The 25,188-nt window shown below is 44.3% G+C and overlaps 1 protein-coding gene across 1 annotated transcript; it reads left to right on the top strand.

Moving 5' to 3' along the window:
- Window positions 1–2,774: 2,774 nt before the first annotated feature.
- On the top strand, window positions 2,775–22,975 carry LOC308656590 (intelectin-2-like; the record flags this gene model as incomplete). Its single annotated transcript, XM_081307834.1, has 7 exons — window positions 2,775–2,832; window positions 4,157–4,267; window positions 5,905–6,152; window positions 6,891–7,049; window positions 7,438–7,558; window positions 10,277–10,380; window positions 22,823–22,975. The coding sequence occupies 7 exons, from the start codon at window positions 2,775–2,777 to the stop codon at window positions 22,973–22,975; spliced, it is 954 nt and encodes a 317-aa protein (XP_081163960.1).
- Window positions 22,976–25,188: the final 2,213 nt, after the last annotated feature.

The raw sequence follows: 25,188 nt of genomic DNA, 5'->3' as shown, positions 1-25,188 counted from the left end.
AATAAAGGTTGGGGATGTAGTTCAGAGATAGAGCACTCCTGGGTTCAGTACTGAAAACACACACACACACACACACACACAAACACACACACACACACAAAAAACAGAAAAGAAAGTTTTTTTGATGAACCATATGTAACATTTGTGTATTTTAGTACCAGTTGCAGTCAGTTTCTTTCATTACATTAATGATTTTTTTTTCAATGCTGGGGATCAAACCAGAGCCATGTCCTCTATCCTTGTGTGGACTCTTTTTCATCCAGAGAGGAGGTCCACGGAACAGGGCAGTGCAGAGTGCAGCTGCGGAGTCATGAATCAAGACCTCCAGAGACCAAGCAGGAAGCAGGTCTGATTTTATTTTGCAGTTACGTTGTGTATACACTGGGGCAGTAGCTAAGCAGGTTACAGGCAGCCACCAATAGAATTTCTGGCCAACTGTCCTTGGAGCAACCAATGGAGGAGCGAGCCATGGAGCAAGCCAGGGACCGAAACATGGGGCCTGTGCCTAAGGGGGCAAGCGGCCTGCTGCTCACATGCCTAGCACAAGGGGAGTGGCCTGCCACTCAGGCGCCCCTAACATGTGCTACATATGCAGTACTCCATGCACTTGTCCCCACATATCCTCACCTCCTTTGACTCCTATCTGGGTCCAAGAGAGAGAGCAATAGGCAAGAAACACTGAAAAACACAGTTTCCCTGAGGTCACCCAGATGCACAGCAAGTCCTGCTTTGGTGCCATGGACAGAGCGGCCGGTTTGCTCCCCCAGCACTGACCAAGGTGGGTGGCTCCTGTGCCTGGGATGACAATGAGACGTGCTGGTGCTGAAGAGGAAGCAGTGTCTGAAGAGCAGCAACGTTCCCCACTCCAGGCTCAGCAGTAGAGGCAGCAGGACACCATGTCACACCGTCAGTGGTCAGCTGGGGCCTCAGACTGGGCAGCGCTGAGAGGACTCAGGGGGGCTGGGGTATGTGTAGAACGGAGATTTCTTGTTTGTTAGCCCACATCCCCTGGGAATTATGGGTTTCAAAGAGGACCAGGAGTCTCCTTAGAATGGGAGGGGATGAAAGCCGGAGAACTTTCAGTGCCATTACAAAGCCCGCATAAGCTCTGGGCTGTTGTACCCCAGCGAAATGTCAGTTATGCTGAAGAATTAGTGATACACGGGGCGTGGTGGTGCACATCTGTCATCCCAGCAACTCAGGAGGATTGCAAGTTCAAGACCAGCATCAGCAACTTACCAAGACCCTGTGTCAATAAAAAATGAAAGGGGACTGGGGATGTGGCTTAGTGGTTAAGCACCCCTGGGATCAATCCTTGGTACAAAACAAAACAAAACAAAACAAACAAACAAACAAACAACAACAACAAAAACCCAATGCTATGAAAGTGTTAGTTGTATTGTGGTTGTATGTGAGAATTATTGTATTGTTAGAAGACATTTATTTAGGGCTAAATGTTCATGTTAAAAGACATTTATTTAGAGCTATAGGTCCATGTTGTACGTAATTTACTGTGAGATGGTTCAGACAAAAAAAAAAGTGAGTGTGTGCGCATGCATGTGTATGTGTATGGAAAGAGAGAATAAATAAATGATAAGCAAATGGGTAAAATATTCAGAATAGGTGAACGTAGGTAAAGGATATATATGTGTTTTGTATTATTTCAATTTTTGCAACATTTTTAAATTTTAAATAATTTCTAAATAAAAAAATTAGTTAAACAACGGAATTGTTGTGAGATCTGTGTGATAAATCAGTGTTTGGACAATGCAGAGTGGGAGGACAAGGAGGAAGCCATCAGCTTTGTCTGGTGGGAGCTCCGGGAGAGGTCTCAGAGCAGCTCAAGGAGAGCCTTGAAGGATGATATGTGTGTGGGGAGCTGGGGCATCAGATTGAGGTGGGAGGGCGTGAGGCAGGGAAGGACTGTGAGGTCTGATGTACCCAAGAGTCTGGTGACACACCTTCTGGCGTGCCTGACCAAGCAGGACTCCCCTGCCAGATGGTCAGTGTCACCTGGGTGACTAAGAGCACAGCTCCCTGCTCCTCCAGCCCTCACCCATCCCATCTCATTTCCAGAGAATAAAGCTTTGGTACCTTCAAAGGGAAGAGTGTCAGGGGGAGGGGCAAGCAGCTGGGCTGGGCGGGGCTTGTGTGGTTTGGTTCTTCCCATAAAGGGCTCAGCACCTCACCCACATCGGGACCCTCTGCAGAGGGAGCTGCGATTCTCCACCTGGAAGGACTTTCAGCTTCTGTGGTCTGTGAGACAGGAAGGTGGGAGCTACTTGGGTGGATGGGAAAGGGTCCTTTTCTTTCTTGGGTTCTTTCTGGGTGTTGAATCCAGGGGTGCTTTACCACAGAGCTACATCTGCAGTCCGTTTTAATTTTGATTTTGAGACAAGCTCTTGGTAAGTTGCTGTGGCTGACCTCAAACTTGGGATCCTCCTGCCTCAGCCTCCATTCACTGGCATTACAGATGCATGCTGCAGAGCCTGGCTAGGAAGATGTTTCTGAGTGTGAGACAAGATCCATGCATGGTGGTGGGGGAGGGTGAGGACACCAGCTCAGGTCTGGTGTCAGTCTCAGGGAGGGAGGAGCCATGGCCCCTTGGGTGTTTACAGGAGTCAACAGGGATGGAGGCTATTTCAGGAGTTCCAGATGGTTGATCACTTTCCTCTGGAGATTTCCTGACTCAGCAAAGTCAGGGAGGAAGAATGGGAGGAAGACAAAGGTGGCCCAGTCAGTGATCCTGGCGTCTTGTTTCTCGTTACAGGACAATGACCAGACTCTGCTTCCTTTTGTTTCTCTCTGTGGCCACCGAATGGTGCAGCGCAGGTAAATCACTCCAAGGAGTATCAGTTTCCTCTGCTCCCCTCTGGGGCGCCTCGCAGCACAGGGAGTAGAGCTGGGCTGGGTTTTAAAGCCCTGGGCCAGAAGAGGAGTCGTGGAGGCACATGGAGCACACCCGTGGCTGCCAGCTTGAGATGTGGACTTGGGGCAGGTTTCTGGCTCCTCCTGGGTGTGGCTGCAAGGAGGTCAGGGCAGAGACAGAGACTGTCCTCTCCCAGCTGCTCTGGCTCCTGTGGCCTTGGCCTTGGATCTGTAGAGGGAGCTGGTAGCCCGAGGTGTCAGGAATCTTCCTCTAACTTCCATCCTTCCCGTTCCATTTCTCATGACAGACATGATGGTGATGTGTTCCAGTGTTATTTGGTCTATTGTTTATTTCAGTTCATTCCATCGTCAAGTGAAAAGGCACATTTTCATACACTATTTCATTTGCCGTCCACGAGTAAGAAGAGACCAAATTTATTGATGGAATTTTTTATTCTTTGGTGGAACTGGGAATGGAACTCAGGGATGCTTTACCACTGAGCACATCTCAAGCCATTTTTGTAACTTTTCAACTTGAGAGAGGGTCTTATTAAGTGTCCGAGGCTGGCCTCAAACTTATGATTTTCCTGCCTCAGCCTCCTGAGTGGCTGGGATTATGGGTGTGAGCCACCATGCTTGACTTCATTTATGTGCTTTTAGAGCAATAAACAAGGCTCTTTCTCCACTGGTCTCTGCTAATTCCTCAGCTTTAGTTTTCAACCCCATCACATCCTATGGTCCAGCCAAGGAGGCCACTGATCTGTGGTTTCAGCAGATTGTTCTCTGCTTGGTCACCCCCTCATGCTATTTTGCATGTCTTCTGGAGTGTTCTCTCCCCTTTCCCTCCTGTCTCATAGCCAGTTCCTATTCATTCTGTAAGAATCAACCTGCTCTGAGTGACTTCTGGTCCTTTCTCAGCAAGTTGTCTTTTCCTGTCCCCACAGGTGGGCCTCTCCTTACCCAGTTTCAGTTGGGTCCCTCTCGGGGTCCTCCCTCCCTCTAGGATGCAATCTCTTGAAGAAGTGTGCCAAATTGTCTTTGAGTGCCCAGTGTCTGGGGGGGTGCACACAGTAGGGATTTAAGTAAAGTTGGTGGAGTAGAAGACTCCGACTCTTCAGCCTGTGCTAGCTTCTGGATCAGACAGTCTTAGCAGAGGGAGTCCCTGACTTCTTGGAATTTCAGAACAGTGACGAGCTGATGCAGTGTGCTGGGGTGGAAACTAATGTCTGGTAAGGACAGTCTCAGTGGTACCAGACCTGTTAATGAGGACTGTTCTCACGTTCTCTAGCAGTGACCCGTTCTCCCGAGATGTTCTGGGAGGATGAAGAATGTGCCTCTTCCTTTTCTTCCCTGCCTAGAAGCTGCAAGGAAATAAAAAAAACTTGCCAGAAAGCAAGAGGTAAGTAGTGAACCAACCCAGCATTCTCTCTTTGAAGAACCTTTTTTAGTGCCACACAGCCTAGTCATGGAAATCAAGAGGAACAAAATCTGTTCTGGCTCCAATTTTCACCCCAGAGAGGTTTCCAGTGGGCCTTTCTTCCTTTCTGCACTGGGGATTGAGCCCAGAGGCACTCTTACTACTGAGCTAAAAATCCAGCTTTTTTAGTTTCTTCTATTTTGAGACAGGGTCTCACTAAGTTGCCCAAGCTAGCCCTGAACTTGTGATCCTCCTGCCTCAGCCTCTGGAATAGCTGGGATTATAGGCGTGCACCACTGTGAGCAGACTCTGGTGGGAATTTGAGGTGTTTGTGTTCCATGCAGCACATGATCTTCTGAACACAGGGAACATGCAGTTTGCCAATGATCTTGGGTGGTGGCAAGAGCTGTGATGACCTAAGATCCTCCTCTACTTGTGAACCATCGAGTTAGTCTGCTGCAGGTTCAGGCATGACGGCACAAAGCACGAGATTCCTGAGGTAGAGACATAGAACTTCCTTAGTCCAGCAAAGCAGAAGCCAGAGTATCAATATCTTCTTGTGCCTGGCCAGGTGACATCTCTACGTGTAGTTAGTTTGTCAAGCAGGCTGACAAATGTGGCCAGTAAAGAAACAAGCTGGTGGCAGTGGCACATGCCTATAACCCCAGTGACATGGGAGGCTGAGGTGGGAGAATCACAAGTTTAAGGCCAAAAAAAGGCAGAAAAAACAAACGAATGAGCTCTTTGTAGAGTCAGGTAGTCTCTTACAGAAACAGCAAAGTCAAGATTAGCAAAGGTGTCAGCTTTTCTGATGCCTTGTCCTGTGGGCCGAGGAGAAAGGGCCAGTTGACGATGTGACGTGGGTCGCAGGGTGCTCTGATGCTGAGGAGCCAATCTGTGTTGCAGCTCAGCAGTCTCATAGGCTGTGACGGAACCCTAAGGGGCACAGGTAAGATGAAGCAGAAAGCCTCAGACCTCCTCAGAATCTGGGAGGCAATGAGAACTGTCCTGACGGCTGAGCAGCGACAGCTTCCATGGAAGTCAGGGGAGCGGGGAGGAATGACCACGTAGGAGCCCCTCACAAGCTTCCCAAGTTGCCATGGTTTTGGGGGAATCACAGGGTTTCTGGTAAGATCTAGGTGAGCTGCCTGTGGGGCCAAGGGAGAAATGTGCCAGGTGCTCACAGGGACCAGCCTCCTGCAGGTTGTGGAGAAGAGGCCCACTCTGAACTTGGGGAATCTGAGTCCCACATTAAAGCACAGGAGGCATGTGCTCTGAGAAGTGCAGGGGCCTCATTCTGATCTCTGCTGAGATGAGGCTTCATGAGGATTTCCGGCCTCTCCTGTCCAGAGGGAGGCTGTCTCTAAATGAAGTAACCATCTTTCTCTATGTGATTTATAAATTCTTTGAGAAGATAATACAGAACAATGGTGGTCAACACCTCTGCTTTAGAAGGGAAGAAACACGAGATACCCATGGAGGATTCTTATTCTGCCCATGGAGATAAGTGTGTGAGAACCTTCAGAATACACTTTTAGCTCCCAGAGCATTCTGGTCTTAGGGCTGAGATGGACCAGGAGCTCGCAGACAGGGAGGCTCTGGGCTGGTTCTCTCCACAGATGGCTTGTATTTCCTCCGGGCCAAGAATGGTGCCGTCTACCAGACCTTCTGTGACATGACCTCTGCGGGTGGTGGCTGGACCCTGGTGGCCAGTGTGCACGAGAACAACATGGCTGGGAAGTGCTCGGTGGGCGATCGGTGGTCCAGCCAGCAGGGCAACAGAGCAGACTACCCAGAGGGGGACGGCAACTGGGCCAATTACAACACCTTCGGGTCTGCAGAGGCGGCCACCAGTGACGACTACAAGGTGGGTGCCACTGGGAAAGGGTGAGGACCTGAGTGTGGCTGGGCCACAGCATGCAGGAGGGGAGTTGGGAGGGGGGCTGCAGACATGGGGCTGGAGCAGAAGAGAAATAATTAATGTCTTGCATCCCAGTGTCCGGAGCCTCTCTGAACAGAAGCTGTGTGCACACCCTGAAGTCCTGAGTAAAGGGTTGCTAAACAGTTATTGTACCCCACAATACACGGGGCTTTACCTCCATTGGGATAAGGAACGTGTGGCTCCAGGAGTTGGTGTCACCCCATGAGGTTGAGTTACACTCTCCTCTTCCTTTCTAATCCTACCCCTTTGCCCTTTTTGGGATAGAATGTTCCATTGAACCTCCCCTTGCGTGTCCCCTATATAAGAATAAAGAATTCCAGTGGCTCTCTCTCTTTCCACGGACCCCTAAGGTCACAGAGCCACCCCCTGATTTTGAAAAGGTACATCTCTGTGTTTTCATGTTTTCTTTGTCATTTTCTTAAGTTATTGGAATAGTCAGATTTTGTGAACCCAGCATGGGTCACCAGCTTCCTCCCACAAGGCCATGAGGCAGCAGGGTGGTGGGGGGGGCATGATCTGCTGGAGGTGGGTGTGTGTGAGCATAGCTGGCCATCTGTCCATCTGGAGCCCAGAGCTGTCAGCTTAGCTGACAAAGCCCATGTGTGTCTTTTGCTCCTGTGGGACATTCTGGGCTGGTCAGTCTCAGTGTTGGTTGCTTTCCAGAACCCTGGCTACTATGACATCCAGGCTGCGGACCTGGGCATCTGGCATGTGCCCAACAATAGCCCCATGAAGAACTGGTGGAACAGCTCTCTGCTGAGGTACCGCACCACGTCTGGCTTCTTCAAGCAATTGGGACACAATCTGTTTGGCCTCTACCAGGTACACAGGGCTGCTGGCTGGGGAGCACTTAAGTGTTTGGAGTTGGGGGACAAATCAGCTCTCTGGAGCCATGTCCTGAGTGAGTGGCTGGGAAAATCAAAGCCACTTCTATTTGAGTGATATTTTAAAGAGTTCACTACAATATCATACGTACCCCAGAAACTCTGAGCCAGGCAAGGGAAGAGGCCTAAGGGAGAGCAGAGTGGGAAGAAAGAGGAAGAGACAGAGGACTTGGGACTCTTGGGGAGATCCTGCTATGGGAAGAAGGAGTCGTTACTATTAAGACTGGTTTCTGAGTAATGACAGTTGACTGGAAGGGATCCCTTTCCTGTCCAAAATGGGGGCTTATCTACTGTCCTTACAAAACTTTTCTTTTTGGTTCCTGCAGAAATATCCAGTGAAGTATGGATTAGGGAAATGTTGGAATGACAATGGCCCAGCAATACCTGTGGTCTACGACTTTGGTGATGCTCAGAAAACCGCATCTTACTACTCACCTAATGGTCAAAGTGAGTGTTTGCTCCCAAAGTCCAATCAGAAGTCCTTTCTTGAACTCTTGGTGAAAGAGGGAAAGAGGGTAAATAACAATGATAAAGAACTGCTAGACAGGGTCAGAGGTGCATACTTGTCATCCCAGCTACTCTGGAGGCTTGAGGCAGGAGGATTGCAAGTTTGAGGCCAGCCTCAATAACCTAATGAGACCCTGTCTCAACATAAATAATAAATGGGTTGGGAATGTGGCTCAGTGCCAGAGCACCCCTGCATTCAATCCCCAGTACCACCACCAAAAAAAGCAAGAGCTAGTATAGACTGATTGAGCTGTTAAAATATGTCAGACTGATTTCTAGGAATTTAACATGATTTTTGTCATTAAATCATGAGAAAATGATGCAGTTAGGATTGCAATTTTTGCCATTTCACAGGGCATAAACCCAGCCTTCCTAACCACCTCTCTTTGCAGCCTCTTATAATAATTAAGAAAAGGTGAAGGCTAATGTTTACAGGAAAGAACTAGCAAAGTGGTGAGGAAGATTTGTTTTTATTTATTACTTTGGCCCTGGGGATTGAACCCAGGGCACTTAACCACTGAGCCACACCCCCAGCCCCTTTAAATATTTTATTTAGAGACAGGGTCTCACTGAGTTAGGGCCTTGCCAACTTTCTGAGGCCGACTTTGAATTCGTGATCCTCCTTCCTCAGCCTTTAGAACCACTGGGATTACAGATATGTGACAATGAATCCAGTGAAGATTTATTTTTATTTTGAAGGATAGATATTAATTTTCTTAAAAGCAAGGCACTAAGCAACTCACTGAGACCCTGTCCCTAAATAAAATACATAATAAGTGCTCCTGAGTTCAATCCCTGATATCCCCTACTCCAAAAAAAAAAGACATTTTTTCAGTATCATAAAACCATAGAAATTGAGTCTTGAATCAGAAAATCAAAAGCTATTGCCTTTTAAAAAATTTTTATATGGGGCTGGGGATGTGGCTCAAGCGGTAGCGCGCTCGCCTGGCATGCGTGCGGCCCGGGTTCGATCCTCAGCACCACATACCAACAAAGATGTTGTGTCCGCCGAGAACTAAAAAAATAAATAAATAAATATTAAAAACTCTCTCTCTCGCGCTCTCTCTCTCTCTCTCTCCCCTCTCACTCTCTCTTTAAAAAAAAAAAAATTTTTATATGTTTGTTAATGGGCCTTCATGTTATTTATTTATATATGTGGTGCTGAGATTTGAGCCCAGTGCTTCACACATGCTAGGCAAGAGCTCTACCACTGAGCTACCACGCTCCTACTGTGGAGAGCACTGACAGAGTATGGGAGAGCAGTGACTGAGATTGGGAGTCTCTGATGACCTCATGACTGTGGCATGCCTGGTGCCTTGGAATGTTTCTGCGCCAGGGCACAGGATGCTTAGCTGCTGTGGGAATGCCCTGCATGAGGAGGCTCTGTGTAAGAGTCTTATCAGCTTCCACCTTGATCTCAGGCACACAACTCCCGGGAAATGAGGAACTCTCTTGCTGACAACCACAGTGTTTTCACCAGCTCTGTGACTCCTGAGCCTGTCCTCTTAATAGTACCTTTAAAAATGGACTTTCTCGAGCACTCCACAAAGCTCCTAACACGGCACATTGCAGCTGTGAAAAAGCTGCATAGGTATTTCTAGTCCTGTAACTTTCCTGAATACAAAGAATAATTCATGCAGAGTCTTTAACCTGATAATGAGACATATATAAATGGAGATTGCTGGAGTAACGCTTCAGACCTGCTTCTCCATCAGAGAGCAGCGCTCCACCCGACCCCAGCTTTATCTTCAAAATCATATGTATCTCCCTTCATCCCTCACTGGAACCTTCCAGTTTGGCCACACTGATTGCTGTACCCTACTGTTTGCTTTTGACTTTAATGACAGTGGGAAGGCAGGTGATGCTGGGAATACAAGCTCATGGTCACTGACTGAGATGGGTGTCAACAGCAACAGGTGGCTGCATCTGACAATTGCTTAACCTGCTCAACTTTACATAGCGATCTTTCTTTCTATTTTCTTTTTATTTAGTGGTATTGGGGATTGAGCCCAAGGGTATTCTACTACTGAGCTACCTCCCCAGATCATTTTATTTATTTATTTTTTTGAGACAGGGTCTCACTAAGTGGCTGAGGCTGGCTTAGAATTTATGATCCTCGGGCCTCAGCCTCCTGAGTCACTGGCATTACAGGCTGCACCACCATGGTGGGCCTGGTGAGCTTTCTGTACTGTCTATTTTCTCCACAATCTTTAGGAAAACAAGTCTTCTGTGAGTTCCAGCCTCTTACTCCAGATGACAGAGGTTCCCTCAGGTCAAGGTCAGGGCTGGGATGCATCCACCACTGGCCAAAAGGGTGTGGGGCTTTGGTGTTTGGCTGTAGCCTAAACTTTTGGCTCAGGGCATCTTCATCTGGTTAAAAAAGAAAATGCTTCTAGCTGTTGTTATTGTTTGATACTGGGAATCGACCCCAGGAGCACTTTGTCACTGCACTACAGGCCCAGTCTTTTTTTAATTTTGAATTTTATCTTATCTTATAATATCTCCCTAAGTTACTGATGGTCTCACTACATTGGTGTGCTGGTGTTGAACTTGGGATTCTCCTGCCTCAACTTCCTGAGCTGCTGGGATTGCAGATGTGCGCCACTGTGTCCTGCTCTAGTCACTCTTTTTAATACTTGTTTGCATTTTCTTTTTCAGGAGAATTTGTTGCAGGATTTGTCCAGTTCAGGGTGTTTAATAATGAAAAAGCAGCCAACGCTCTGTGTGCTGGGATGAGAGTCACTGGCTGCAACACGGAGCACGTGAGTTTCTGGGAGACAGCAGCCTGCACGCAGGCGTGGGATGGCGGGAGGGGCATGCTGGCCTGTGTGGGATGTGCCATGTGTATCTAAATTGCTCTCTTCTCCATTTGGTCTCTTTACTCTCTTTTTCCATTTTTCTTGGTGTATTTATACCTACCAGTTGGCCTTGGTGCTACATATTCCTACACGCACAGGACATAATTTGACCACTTTTCACTTAGTCTTTTTCTCTCCTCCTCTTTTCCTGGTCCTTCCTCTTTTCTACTGGTCTCCCTTCTATTTTCATGAGATGCCCCACTTTCCCCTTTTTCTCTTTAGTTTCCACATATTGGTTACTCTTTTAATGGTGCCATATGAACAGAATTTGAATGGGGTCCATTTTATCAATATTTTTAGTTTATAGTTAGTATGCTTTGGCTTGCTTTCTTTCTCCTTTTTTCTTTCTTTCTTTCTTTCTTTCTTTCTTTCTTTCTTTCTTTCTTTCTTTCTTTCTTTCTTTCTCCTTCCTTCCTTCCTTCCTTCCTTCCTTCCTTCCTTCCTTCCTTCCTTCCTTCCTTCCTTGTCGCGACCCCCTTGCCCGCAAGGAAGACGCAACACCGGGAATCTTCTTACAGCTGTTTATTCAGGCTCTGCAGAGTTCTTCCTCCCCCGGAAGCCCCTCCCAGCCTTAATAAAGTATCCGAACACCCAATGTGAAGCTGCCACGTGGAGCTTTCTCATAGGGTGTCAAAGAACCAAGTGCCAACTCTCCCAAAGAAGGAGTTGTTTGTCACAGACCACAACGAGGCCGGCGCCATCTTGTAATGGCGACCGGTCTGAAGAAACGGCTCACCACAGTTCCCCCTTTTGTTTTCTAAAAACAACACAGGCGAGAGTAGAGGTCCTATCCCACTGTGCAGAAGTGGCTGCATAGTATGGCTCAGCACATACTTATATATTTCTTGCAGATAGAATGGAAAGTTACCAGTAGGCGGGAGCAAGGGCGGGGGGAGACAGAAAGTTCTTGTTAACTCATACCAAGCCTTCAACCAGGAACCTTATCAGACCCAAGCAGGTCAAGACGTTCCCACATGACCGTTATAGGCTGAATAATATGAAAACAGACACCACAAGTCCTTCAAGGCCTGGTGAGCTGCCTCAAGGCCTTGTGAGCTGGCCTCTTTGACGTGCACAACAAGAAACCAGGGCTGGATCCAAGCCCTGGGGGCCGGGGGGAGTCCGTGCCAGCAGTTCCCCCTCTTTTGTTTGTGGCACGTCAAAGGGAATCAAGTAGCCCCTGTCTTAGGTCGTTCACTGCCCTTACAGTGCTTACCCGTCTCTGGGGAGGCCCCATTCCCCTGTCTTAGGTTGCAGTGCAAGCGTGAAAGTTGCCCGTCTCTGGGTACTACAAGATCAGCTCGTTGTTGCCAAGGCGTTTAGTGGTATCTATTCAGCCAGTCATTATTAGGTCTTTAATTGGTTCCGGTTCAACAGGGCATAGAGTCAGAGGAGAGGAATAATAAAAATAAGGAAGAAAAGGGGGCAAAAGGAGAAAGGCATGAAGCAGGAATCATTGTAGAAAAATCATCTTCGAATTGGTCGGAGACAAACTTCAGTAAGATCATCTTTGGTTTGTAGGCGTTGATAATGGACCTGTATTGGCTTAGAAGTCAGAATGTTAATTTGGTCTTTAATAAATTGTGTCATTCTCTTGACAAGGCAGGGGCCTACAGCAGCTACAAGAAGGAGACCGAAAAGCGGTCCCATTACAGTGGACATCAAAGGAGTCAGCCATGGGGTATTTTTAAACCATTGTTCAAACCATCCTTGTTGTGCTTCAAACTCCTTTTGTCTTTTAGCCAATCTTTCCGTGACCTTTTCCATAGTTTCACGGATTACCCCAGTGTGATCTGCATAAAAACAACACTGGTCCTTTAAGGCTACACATAGTCCTCCTTCCCTTGGGAATAATAAATCTAGTCCCCTCCTATTTTGTAACACAACTACTGAGAGGGAAGTGAGGGACTTTTCCAAAGCAGTAATAGACTTGGCCATGGCTGTTAAATCCTCATTCATAGCCATTTGTAGATTTAATAATTGACCTCCCTGCACATAGGCGGCTGTCCCGGTTCCTATTCCAGTTGTTATTCCACCTATGCCCAATAGGAGGGCAATAGTCATAGTTATGGGTTCTCTGGGGAGCCGAGTATGTCCCTCAAGGCGTCCCAGGACGTAGTCTGACCCATGATAAGATATCCTCGGCCATAGTTGTACCAACACACAGAAATCAGTAGTTGTATTTAAGACTGCCATGGAAACACAGGGAGTTAACCCAGTATTGCAAGCAAAATAGGACCCTTTGGGACCCCACAAATAATCAGATTGAGATTGATTTATTGGTCGGGTGATGTTGTAGAGATGTTGGTGTGAAAGCGGTACCTTTCCCAAGCAAACCCCTTGTCCCATGACCTCCGTGATAGTTAACTTACAGCTGGGCAGAGAATAACATTTAGGATCTGTAGTGGTATTAGAGGATAAATTAGACAGTATTGCTACCCCCTCATAATAGGGCGGCCTGGAGGTCAAGTATAGCCAGCAATCTTGGGTCCTGTTAGGATTAGTGGCCTTGAGAGCGAAAAAAGCTCCTCGGACCAAATTAAGAAGACGATCTCCAGTTCCAGGGTGTATGGGCTCAGGGGTATAATCAAAGGTTTGATAGCCCATAGTTATTGTTTGACCACTGGGGGAAGGTTTTAATGTTGGGGCTATGGGCTGTTTGGGTCTAGATGAGGCCTTTTGGTCTCCGAGCACCTGATTGGGTCCTATTAGACTCCCAGTAGGCTGTTCTGTGGTCAATTTGAGTCGAAAAAGCAGGCCAGGATTGTACTGTCCGGGGGTGTAAATACGCAGCCCCCAGAGATATCCTCGAGTCCAATCTGTTTGTTGTTTTCCATTGGAAGTATAAACTGAATAGTAATATTTGATTCTCCCTCTATTGTTTGCCAGAAGTGGGCATAGTTATTCCTGGGTGAATTCTTAAGCCAATACCCATTACTAGGGGTTTCACATCCCCACGAGGCACAATAATAGGCCTCAGGTCCTCCACACTTCCAAGTACGTTGTCGTCCCGGGCATAAATACCATGATCAGAACCGACAAGGGGGATAGGAATCCTTCTAAATTCAAAGTGAACAAGGTTATGGATAATAACGTTTGTGGTCCCTGGCAGCATCTATATATTTCCCCCTCCGTAATTTTTTGTAGATAAAGTTTTAAATGTTGATGGGCTCGTTCCACAATTGCTTGTCCCTGGGGGTTATAAGGAATGCCTGTTTTGTGTTCAATTTCCCATTGGGTGCAGAACCGTTGAACTGTTTGGCTTATATATGCAGGTCCATTGTCTGTTTTGAGACAACGTGGACTGCCCATGCAAGAGAAAGCTTTTAAGAGATGTCCAATAACATCTTTGGCCTTTTCCCCAGTGTGTAATGTAACAAAGATATAGCCAAAGTATGTATCAATAGAAACATGTACAAAAGACAGCTTACCAAAACTAGGGAAGTGGGTAACATCAGTTTGTCAGATATCATTTGGTTGTAAGCCTCTAGGATTAACACCCAAACTGGGGAAAATGAAGAAATGGAGCACATACTGGGCACAGGGAGACAATTTGTAAAGCTTGATCACGCGAGCATCCTGTGCGGAAGCGTAAAGATTGTGAATTTAGATGGAATTTAGCATGGAGTTGTGAGGCCTCATCATACTTGGTTATAGTGTATACTAGGCCCATATTATGAGTGGCAGCATCTGCTTTAGCATTATCCTCCGCCAGAGGCCCAGGGAGCTCTGAGTGTCCTTGGATATGTCCAATGAATAAAGGATCTCGTCTAGCCCAAACAAGGAGCTGAACTGTTTGTAATTGTTCCATAATAGTAGATTGCCTGCCAATATAAGGGGCTGTTTCAATAACTAAGGCTAAATTGGCAACATAGAGATTATCAGTATACACATTAAGTGGGATGGAATTGTATGGTTTAAGGGCCATAATTAGAGCCTGAACTTCTGATCTTTGGGCAGACAGTTTAGGAACAGGGTGTCGAATTACGTGAGACCCATCAAAAGCAACAGCAAACCCCCCTTTTGCTCCGTCTGTATAAACAGTCTGAGCTCCCGGGATAGGTTCCCCTTTAATAATTTTAGGAAAAATAATAGGACATTGTTTAAGGCCTCCTAGAAGTTTATGTCGGGGAAAGTAAGTATCAATTTGACCTTTGAAATTACAAAGAAAAAGACACCAAAAATCATGTTCTTGTTGTAATTTTAAAATCATATCCTGGGTATAAGGTTGAATGAGAATGTCAAAAGTTTTTCCAAACAATGCATCACCCAAATATTTGGCTTTCCAGATCAGATTTATCACTAGTTTATAAAAGGGAGTTATCACCCGAGAGTTAGAAGCGGGTAAATGGACCCAATAGATGGGACCTGTTTGCCAAAACACTCCAGTAGGAGTTAATTTTGAAGGCAGGATTATAAATGATAGGGGTATAGAATAATCTATCTGGGTAACCTGCATCTCTTGTAAGGCTGTTTCCATTAACCTGAGTGCCTTCAAGGCTTTTGGAGTAGGTTTTCACAGGGAGGTGGGTGAGGGGTCTCCTCTCAAAAGGTCATACAGGGGTTTAAGTTAGTAGTTCAATATACTTAATGTTTAATCAACAATGCGAATTTATTTACTAAAATTAATCTTTATCTGAAACAGTAAGAATTATTAGGCAATAAGGATCTTTCTTTAAAGAAATAAACTCACATTTTAATAGGTGTTTGTCATGTCAAAATATGGACAAAATTTTTGCTCACATTAGTATAGTTAAATTAGGAAAATAAACTGAAATACCCTTAAATTAATTATAGTCAGTTTAGTATATGAAAATCTCCCCTTGGTTTTTTGTTGTTTGTTTTTTTTTTTTTTTTTTTTTCGTTCTAACCTTTTATATCATCTGGTGAGATAACAATATAAAAATCTTTTTTACTTAGGGAAATGAATATAAAGACCTTGTTTTACCCAAAGATGATTTCTTTCTTCTTCTTAGGATCCATGTGTGCTTTGTCTTTGTTGGAACATCTTGTTCTTTAAAAAAAAATACACTTTGGAACAATTTCTGAAAACCTTAGGATCTATAAACAAATTATTATACTTTGATAAGAAATATCAATGAAAATATAGTTAAAACCCTTAGATATTTTGTAGAAATAATTATAATAATTTATCATCTTATGAGTTTAAACAGTAACTTTGAGAAGGAGAAACTACGTGATTGCATTTTCACTTAAAAGCAAATTTACAGTAAACACATTTATCTCAAATATCTGTAACTGAAAAGGCAGAGTATCTGATAAATGTAAATATAAAACATAAATTATGGGTTTCCTGTTGAAGAAAAACAATTAGGCAAATATATATTAACTAATCAATTAGGCATGTGCTAATTAATTTATAGATTAACAAATATAGGTGATGTAAATATCTAAAAAAATATATATTAAGAATAAGAACTTAACTTATAATTGTATTAACTTTATGTAACCACGTGGTCTTAAAATATTTGGATCCATGTTAATTTATTTTTAACTAGGAGTGCACTCTTCTATGTGACGTCACTTGATGTACTGAAATAAGATCCTTGAGTATACATTTTTATTTTTATAGTTAGCAATTAGAATAAGGATTTTTTGGTCATCACAGGAACTTTGCCGGCTTGTTCCTGTGGCAAGCAAATGCATCCTCATAACTTCCAAAATTAAAAGTAAAATATAAAGAAGCATATTTGATATCTCTCATCAATAGAACATTATTTAGTAACACAACTACAGAGAAAAGTCAGGTTATTTAACTTGGAACTAGCTTAAATTTAGGACTGTAACATAGAAAGCTGTGGAAATAAATTTTGTCTGAAAAAGATATCTTTTGTTAGCATTGATAGGCAGGCATGTTTCAAAAATATAGGCTCTGAGTAGCTCCGGTAGAAATCTGAAACACAGCAAAACAGGTCAGTGGCTGGAAGGCGGGACTAGAAGTCCTGTCTGAGTGACTGTGGAAGAACCAATCGGTAGCCCCCAAAAGTGTGGGAGGTGGGACCAGGAAGCCGCTCTTCTGGCTAGGCACCCCATGGTTACCATGGTGATGCAAGCAACATGGAGTCCGCTGCTCATTTTGGAGGCAAAAGTTCCCCAAGGTTTCCTAGCCGATTGCATTTTGTTTGATTTTGTCTGCATTTTTCCCCGCCTGGCCAAGATCTTACTGCGGTAGCAGCTTGTTCTGTCTCTGGACCGCCCCGTACACTCTGGCTTCCGGGGCCCGGGGTGGGCCCCTGTTCCCGTTTCCCGGCTGCAGTGGGCGTCCCTGAGCATCAAACTTGGAATTACGCTCGCTGCTGTAGCTATCTGAGCATAGACCCCAGGACCATAATTAATTTGCTGATTTATGATAGCATATTGTCCTGAGCCTGTTAAAATTTCAAGGTTACACTGTGGGAAGCCGGCGTCCTGATTGACTCAGGCTAGCTCACGACACCTCTCTTGATTTTCACTTGTCCACAACAACAACAACAACAACAACAAAAAAAATCCCTCCGGACAATACAGCCCTGCAAAGTTGTTGCCAGTCACTAGGTGTCAGCTGATTGGCAGAGAAAAACTCGAAGAGAGTCAATGTAAAGGGGGCATGGGGTCTGTAATTAGTAATTGCCTCCTTTAGTTGTTTAATGTCCTTAAAGGCTAAAGAAACATACACTCTGGCCGGCTGTCCATCGGCATCCAGGTTTTCAATTACTGGAAAAGTTTGGGATATCTTAGGCTGCCACTGAACACCCCCCCTGCCTTCTGGGGTTGTCCTCGTTCCAATCGGGGTTATAAGGAGGGAGCGCAACAGGGATCGGGGCCGTAGATGCTTTAAATCTTGACTTCTTCATTCGACCCTCCAGTTCCTCTATCTCCCTTTCCAGTTCCTCCTCCTGCCAGCTGTTACCATGGAGCCCAGTTAGTAACTCCCTTATCTTAGAAATGTACTCAGCACTGTGAAGCCCAGCTCAAGGCCAGAGGCCTTGTTACATATTTGTGTGAAAAACTAGTAAGGGAGTGTCTAGCGCCTGGAGTGCTGATCTTTTCAGACAGTAGCCAAATAAAACAGGACACAGCAACAAAAGAAACACAGAAAACAAAAGTGAAAGTACACAGTGCAGCTGCAATAAAATATGAGGCTCTCTCTTTCTTAGTAGAGGAGCTGATTCCGCTTTGGTCGCGGGTCCCACTAACCGGGACTATCAGGTCCCGCCCACCGGGACTATCGGGTCCCACTCACCGGGACTGTCGGGTCCCACCCACGGGACTGTTCAGTGCACCACCTCTGACGACTTGCAAGTTTTGATTTTCCCGGGTTTCGGCACCACTTGTCGCGACCCCCTTGCCCGCAAGGAAGACGCAACACCGGGAATCTTCTTACAGCTGTTTATTCAGGCTCTGCAGAGTTCTTCCTCCCCCGGAAGCCCCTCCCAGCCTTAATAAAGTATCCGAACACCCAATGTGAAGCTGCCACGTGGAGCTTTCTCATAGGGTGTCAAAGAACCAAGTGCCAACTCTCCCAAAGAAGGAGTTGTTTGTCACAGACCACAACGAGGCCGGCGCCATCTTGTAATGGCGACCGGTCTGAAGAAATGGCTCACCACACTTCCTTCCTTCTTTCTTTCCTTTTCTTTTTATTTTACACAGGAGAGTGTATCCAGGGGTGCTCTATCAGTGAGCTACATTCCCTTTTTATTTTAAGGCATGGTCTTGCTAAGTTGCTGAGGCTGGCCTTGAACCTGCCATCCTCATGTTGCAACCTCCTTAGTCACTAGAATTATATGTATGTGCCACCGTGTCCACTCAACTTCTGCTGTCTTAAAGAAATATTTCCTTGTATTGAGGTCATGAGGCTATTGCAAATATAACATTAATACTGGAAAAATTTTAATATTAACATCTAGAGTACTCATCTTTATGTGAGTGTGTGTATATGTATATGTATATAAGACTGTGACTTCCCTTCCTCCTTGCTGAGTCTCAGGCACCAGGGCTCCAGGACCTCCTGTCCAGGCACAGGCATCCTGTGCTGTTTAGGACCAATAACAAGGGTTGAGGTTTCAAATGCACCATTGCTGTATGCTGAGCCTTTGAGATAAAACCTTCTGTTAGCTGGAGTTACGGTAAGGATTATATTCAGGAACAACCCACGAAAGCCTTTCAAGCTGAGACTTTGTGCTGTTGGGGCATGGGCAAGATGTAGGTCTCCCCCAAACTGCTTTTAGGGTGGCCTCCTCATTGGAGGCTAGAGTTTGGTTAAGTAATAGCATAATATCTTTCCAGGTGAGGTCAAACATCTGGCATAAGTTCTAAAATATTACAATATATGTATTTGGATCTTCCGAAAATCTCCCTGATTTCTTTCTTATCTGTATTAAGTTGGGGACGGGGGGGGGGTCTCCTTAATTTCTCTTCCTTAACAGGTGATTTCTTAAGGCCTTGTTTCATGGGAGTAATTGAGATTAGACCTATAACAAATGAAAATGAAGCACTTTCCCTGATCATTTGTAATTTTATAGTATGTAGGCTAGTTGATCCATTTTAATGTTATATCTAGAATGCAAAATGGACAAATTAAGAGAACTTCAATCCCTTCTTGAGAGAAGGTCTCAAAATATCTTTATATCTTACAATAGTACCCTCTAAACAAGTCAGTATCTCTCAATTGTCCTTTGAATATACAACCAAGTTTACTTTCCAGTGTAGAGAGTAACATACAAGTGTTACAATATATGTTACTGGTAATAGGTCCAGTCAGAGAACCCTGAACTATATAAATGAATTTTTAATTTGTAATTTTTATATTTTGAATTATCATACAACTTTAATTTGGAGAACTCTGGTTTTGAATAAATGTTCTCTTAAATCTTGCACTTTAAAGATTCACATTCTTAGGAAGTAAATGTAATTGATATATAGAAATTGGTAATAATTTTCATAATTATTTATTTTTAAAAAATTATTTGTTTTTAATTAGTTTTACATGACAGTAGAATGCATTTATGCACTTTGATATATCATACATAGAAGGGATATAATTTCTCATGTAGTCACATATATACATACAATAATAATGTCTGTTTCATTCTACTATCTTTCCTATCTGCACATTTCCTCCCCTACTCTCCCATCACTTCCCTCTGCCTAATCTAAGGAAATGTTAGTACCCCTGCCTTATTGTGAATTAGCATCCACATATTAGAGAAAACATTCAGCCTTTGGTTTTGTGGGATTGGCTTATTTAGCTTAGCAAGATATTCTCCAACTCCAACCAATTACTGCCAAATCCTATAATTTTACTCTTATTTAAAGCTGAGTTATATTCCATTGAGTTTATGCACCACATTTTCTTTATTCATTGATCTATTGAAGGACACCTAGATTGGCTCCATATTTTAGCTATTGTGAATTGAGCTGCTATAAACATTGATGTGGCTGTGTCACTATAGTATACTATTTTTAAGTCCTTTGGGTGTAAACTGAGGAGTAGGATAGCTGGGTCAAATGGTGGTTCTGAGGAATCTCCATAGTGCTTTCCATAGTGGTTGCACCAATTTGCAGTCCCAACAGCAGTGTATGAGTGCACCTTTCCACTGCATCCTCATCAATATTTATTGTTGCCAGTGTTCTTGATGATTGCCATTCTTAAAGGAGTGAGATGAAATCTTAGAGTACTTTTGATTTGTATTTTTTCTAATTGCTAGAGATGTTGAACACTTTTTCATATATCTGTTGATCAATTGTATCTCTTCTGTGAAGTGTCTGTTCAGTTCCTTAACCCATTTATTGATTGGGTTATTTGTTTTTTTTTGGTGTTAAGTTTTTTGAGCTCTTTATATATCCTAGAGATTAATGCTTTATCGAGGTGCATGTGGTAAAGATTTTCTCCCAATCTGTATGCTCTCTCATCATGTTATTAATTATTCCCTTTGCTGAGAAGAAGCTTTTTAATTTGATACATCCTATTTGTTGATTATTAATTTTATTTCTTGCACTCTAAGAGACTTGTTAAGGAAGTCAGATCCTAGGCTAACGTGGTGAAGATTTGGGCCTATTTTTTCTTCTATTAGGCGTAGGGTCTCCATTCTAGTGCCTAAGTCTTTGTTCCACTTTGAGTTGATTTTTGTGCAGGATGAGAGATAGAGGTTTAATTTTGTTACATATAGATTTCCAGTTTTGCCAGCGCCATTTGTTGAATAGGCTACCTTTTCTCCAGTGAATATTTTTGGCACCCATGTCTAGTATGAGATAACCGTATTTGTGTGGGTTTGTCTCTGTGTCTTCTATTCTGTACCATTGGTCTACAAATCTATTTTTGTGCTAATATCATGCCATTTTTGTTCCTATAGTTCTGTAGTATAGTTTAAGGTCCATTCACTTTTCTTGCTAAGGATTGCTTTAGCTATTTAGGGTCTCTTATTTTTCCAAATAAATTTCATGATTGCCTTTTCTATTTCTATGAAGAATGTCATTGGGATTTCAATAGGAATTGCATTAAATATCTACAATGCTTTTGGTAGTGTGGCCATTTGGACAATATTAATTCTGCCTATCCAGGAGCATGGGAGATCTTTCCATCTTCTGAGATTCAACCCTCAGCACAAAAAATAAGACAAAATAAAACAACACAACAACAACAACAAACAATGAGGGCCTACAAGAACACCTAACTCTGTTGGGGGTGTCTTGGAAATGATTGCATGAAAGGTAACTTCTGTGCTGTCTTGAGAGATGCATAGATAGAACTTCATGAATATGAGTGCAATTTAGGTTGAATGAATAATGTGTTCAGAGTCACCAGTGTTTCAGAGGGCATGTGGCACTGAGGGGGCAGCAAGCTGTTTTGCAGTTTTGGTGCATGAGATGTATGTGGGGTAGTGACAAGGACTGGATTAGGAAGGGACCTCACATCACACCAATGATTTTGAACTTTATTCTATAGATTACAAGAGCCAACAAAGCACTAAGGGAAGACCAACTTGATCATTTTTTGTAACAATCATGCTGGTAGCAAAGTGGTGACAGATTCTAGTGGGATGAGATTAAGGACCAGGAGACCAATATTGAGGTGGTCGCAATAGTTCAAGCCTGAAATAGGGGAGTGCTGAGAGGGATGAACAGGAGGTACTGATGAATTCCAAAGATTTTAAACTTATGTCCAGTTGAACACAGATGATAGAAAGACAACAAATCTAGAATGAACTCATCATTTTCATTTGAGTAAGAGAATATCATTTATTAAGTTAGGGTTTCTGGATGATGAACAGGTTTGGGGTCAATGAAGGATACACAGTCATATGCTGCTGCATAATAATATTTTGATCAATGACAGATTGCAAATATGACAGAGGTCCCAGGAGATTATATTACCTGTGACACCATGGTCATCTTAGTTTGTGTAAATACACTATCATGTCCACACAGTGTCAAAATTGCCCAAAGTTGCATTTCTCAGGTAGTGTCCCCATTGTTAAATGACATCTGGATGTAATTAACTGTGTTTTGGTTGGGGGGAGCTTGAAGTGCCTTCAGAGAGGTCCCAGTGATAGAGTTTGAGCCCAAGAAACAAATGGACTGGAGATAGAGCTTTGGGGCCACCAGTAAATTGTTAGTTGTTGCAACACGCAACTAAATCAGTCAGGGTCACTCCAGGTGAATTGGGCTGGCTATTACATAACCACACAGACACAGAAAGTAGCCTTTTCTTGGGGTTCAGCGATGGCTTCTCAGCCCCAACTCCCACAAGGGAAGCAGTAGAGGCAGACAAAAAAGAGAGAGGGGAGCATATTCTGAAGCCTTAATTATTGAGGAGGAGCCTTGAGAAAGTTCCACCAAATGAGGAAAGTGATTGGGTCTCAGGGGTGTAGAGCTTAGTCTCATTGGGGGACACCCATCTCCAGAGCTTCATTCCCTGCTGAGTGGAGGTGAGGTCCACTTGCTTTGTACACATCAGAAGCCAGTTCCACACCTCCATCGCCCAAGGCTAAGGGTATGTGTTCATCTCCTATGTGACAGCTCCCGGCAATTAAAACTGTAGCCAAAGAGGATCAGAATCCTATCAAGGAGAGGGAAATGTGTCCCCCTTCAAGGGAGCAGCACTTAGGGATTTCATGAAGGAAGAGTCCATCCAGGGGATCTAAGAAGGAATGTGCAGAAAAGTTGAAGGAAAGTCAGGAGGGGATGGTGTGTCACTAAGGCTAAAGATTAAGAAGTTTTCATGGGAGAAATACATCAACAAGGCCAATGGAGAATTGAGGAGGACCGCATTTTCCCCTGGATTTGGAGGTCTTTGGACTCCCCGGCAGACCTCTCATCACCACCTCTTTCTCTTCTTATTTCCTAGCACTGCATTGGTGGAGGAGGATTCTTCCCAGAGAGTAATCCTAAGCAGTGTGGAGACTTCTCTGCTTTTGACGCAGATGGACATGGAACTCAGGTGCATTTCAGCAACAGCAGGGAGATAACAGAGGCAGCTGTGCTTCTCTTCTATCGTTGAGAACTTCCTACTATGGGACCCACAGCTCTTCTCCCAGGGATGCGGTCCCAAGGACGGAGAACCACTTGCCCAGGAACTAGAATGTTAGTAGTAGAGGAATGAAGAATAAATCATGCTAATTCAGGGATTGGTGTTTGTGTTATTCGACTTTGCATCCCTGCGACCAAAATATCTGTCAAGAACAACTTAGAGGAGAAAAAGTTTATTTTGGCTCACGGTTTCACAGACTCAGTCCAGGGTGGATCAAGTCCATTGCTTTGGGCCCAAGGTGAGGTAGAACATCATGATGGAAGGGTGTGGTGGAGGGAAGTTACTCCACTTATGGCAGAAGGTGGGGGGAGGGGGGGAGAGGCACACGTGTGAGAGCGAATAGAGTAGGAAGGGGCCTCTGGGAAGAAGATCCTTCTAGGGTCACTAGACCCCAGTGACCCACCTCCTCCAGCCTTGCCCCACCTGCCTACAGTTACTGCCCAGTCAGTTCATACAGAGTAGGATGCACTGATTAGTTACAGTGCTCACAATCCAGTTACTTCACCTCTGAGTATTCCTGAATTAACCCAGGATCTTTTTACATAGGGAGGAAAGCACTGCAGGAGAGTCCAAAAGACTGTCTATTGCTCTGAACTATTCAACTTCCACCACCTTCGTGCTTGGACTGTTAGGGCTTAGGAATCCTGACAGAGGAATATGCCATCCCCCAACACCCTTCAGGTAACCCTTTAAAATAGCCAGAGGAGGGTGGGGATGTGGCTCAGGCGGTAGCGCGCTCGCCTGGCTTGCGTGCGGCCTGGGTTCGATCCCTAGCACCACATACAAAGAAAGATGTTGTGTCCGCCGAGAACTAAATAAATAAATATTGAAATTAAAAAAAAAATAAAATAAAATAGCTGGAGGAGTAAAGGGCAGGGAGGAGGCTTTTTGTCCTACTCCTTCTTACCTTACCCATATGGACTGCTCAATTTGCATCCTCTACCTGAAACTCCTAAGGAAGAAAATAGTCTTTTTGTGTGGGGGATGGGTGTCTGATAGCCTTGGTGGTGGGTGTTCTCCTTAGGGAAGGATGGGGCTGGCAGGCCTCTGAGGATGCCTCTTCTAGGGTGGTGGCTAACCCTCCTGGATCCCATCTTCAGGGCCTTGTTCAAAAGGCGCCAAGTGACCCAATCATCCCCACTGTGTTATCAGTACAGGTGGGATGGGATGACATAAGTACTGGCCCTTGGTTAAATGTTTGGCATTTTATTTTGTTTTCCTCTAGAATACAACCATGTTTATAATCAGCCCTTCCTTATCTACACTACTTTAAGTGTCAATCATTCCTCTCTGGCTAGTTCAATAATTTGCTAGAGTGGCTCATAGAATCCAGGAAAATAGTTTAGTTACTCTTTGCAATTAATTTCAAAGTCCATGCCTCCTGATTTCAAAATGTGCTACAAAGCTACAGTGATCAAAACCATATGCTACTGGCATAAAGACAGGCACAGAGACTAATGGAATCGACCAGAGAACTCAGAAATGAGCCCTTACATTATGGTCAAATGACTTGGAACCAGGTTGCCAGGACCATTCAATGGAAATAGGACCCCTTTTTTGACCAGTGGTGCTGGGAAAAGAGGATATCCACATGCAAAAGAATGAAGCTAGACCCTTGCCTAACAGCACACACAGAAATTAGCTCAAAATGGATCCGTAATCTACATGTAAGACCTACAACTATAAAACTTTTAGATCAAAACAGGTCAAAGTCTTCATAATAGTGAGTTTGGCAATGACTTCTCAGACTTGTCACCAATGACACAGGCAACTGAAGAAGGAAAGGACTAATCAGCCTTAATGAGAATTAAACATTTTGTGCATCTGGCAGGGCGTGGTGCCACAAACCTGTAATCCCAGCAACTGGGGAGGCAGAGGCAGGAGGATCACAAGCTTGAGGCCAGCCTCAGAAACTTAGTGGGACCCTGTCTCAAAACAAAAAATAAAAAGGACTAATAACTCAGTGGTAAAGTGCCCCTGGGTTCAATCCCTAGTGCCCAAATATATGTGTGTGTGTTTGTAATTTAGAAGCACTATCAACAGAGCAGAACAACCACAGAGTGGGGGGAAATATTTGCATATCATATATGGACTCCTAAAATTCAACAATGCAACCCCAAACAACTCAACTCAAAACTTGGTAAAAGACTCAAACAGACAATTCTCCAAAGAAGGAATACACA

Source organism: Spermophilus citellus (assembly GCF_964194105.1).
Source record: "Spermophilus citellus genome assembly, chromosome: 9".
Lineage (NCBI taxonomy): Eukaryota > Metazoa > Chordata > Mammalia > Rodentia > Sciuridae > Spermophilus > Spermophilus citellus.
Note: the sequence above shows the minus strand (reverse complement) of the source record. Positions and strands in the feature narration are given on the sequence as shown.